At 36.8% G+C, this 1,205-nt stretch overlaps 1 protein-coding gene across 1 annotated transcript in view; it reads left to right on the plus strand.

The window, feature by feature from the left end:
• Positions 1 to 1,205, plus strand: part of LOC106881598 (sodium-dependent serotonin transporter) — a 148,703-nt gene that overhangs the window by 142,270 nt on the left and 5,228 nt on the right. Inside the window, exon 13 of the mRNA XM_052968508.1 lies at positions 453 to 553. Within this exon, the coding sequence (XP_052824468.1) occupies positions 453 to 553 (101 nt within the window). The remainder of the gene's footprint in view (positions 1 to 452; positions 554 to 1,205) is intronic.

Genomic DNA, 1,205 nt, shown 5'->3' on the forward strand with positions numbered 1-1,205 from the left:
AGAGATAACGACAGAGCAGTACTCAGAAAGATGACATCTTAAAATGCAACTACCTCATCCAGGGCTGATTCCTCCGGCGTCAGGCGTTGGCTGTGGGAATGATCGTCGAGCTGATATGGAAACAGAAAGGCAGATAAACACGGCTACACTGAATGTCTCATGGTGCTCCCGAAACGGCTGTCAAGATTATGACATTTACTTTATTTCTTCTTTCAACATAAATATAAGCATAAGCCTACTCGAGTTTATCTGCCTTTCTACTTCACACACACACACACACACACACACGCACGCACGCGAATACACACACACATATACCAACACTAGCATCATCATCAACATCATCGTCGTCATCATCATTCATACAAACACTACCACCACCGCCAACAGCAACAACATTGCTGTCATTATCATCATCATTATCATCATCTTCCTTGTTTACATTGTTACAGGTGTGAAGCGGTTCTCGAACGACGTTGAAAAGATGATTGGTCATCAACCATCCTACTACTGGAAATTCTGTTGGACAGTGGTTTGTCCCTGCATTATACTGGTCAGTCTCTAAAATTGTTTCTTTGTCCACTTTCAAATCAATCTACAACCGACAACAATGAGGAAGATTTAAAAACAAAAGCTTCTAAAACAGTGATCGAATTATTGAATTTAACATTAGAAATAAAATTTTAAATTAATTTAGGAAAATGAGTTACTCAGATAAGTAGATGGTCCGTTTATCAATCTGCTTATCTGAGCATATTCTTAAATTACAACGTGGGAAAGATAGATTTTCCAGAAAAAGAAAACCTGCCAGCATACATATTACAAATGCAATTTGTACGAGGAACAGTTAAAATATGCAAGACTTTTATCAAGTTTAAGATGTGACATTGTAATCTATATTCTAACGACGGAACTTTGTACATTTGTTAGAAACCAGTTCCTTCCTCAGAGGAAGACTTCAAATAATTAAAACAGAAAAGAATACAAATATACATACATACGTACATGCATACATACATACGCGCACACACACACACGCACACACACACACTCACACACACTCACATATAATTATATACCTACCTACATACATACATCACATATACATGTTGAATATTTCTTCTCTATACGATCTGATGACATGCAGAGTCCACCAAAAGCCCGATTAAATGAATCCATAACCAGATATTTTATATATATACATA

This window comes from Octopus bimaculoides, chromosome 6 (assembly GCF_001194135.2).
Source record: "Octopus bimaculoides isolate UCB-OBI-ISO-001 chromosome 6, ASM119413v2, whole genome shotgun sequence".
Lineage (NCBI taxonomy): Eukaryota > Metazoa > Mollusca > Cephalopoda > Octopoda > Octopodidae > Octopus > Octopus bimaculoides.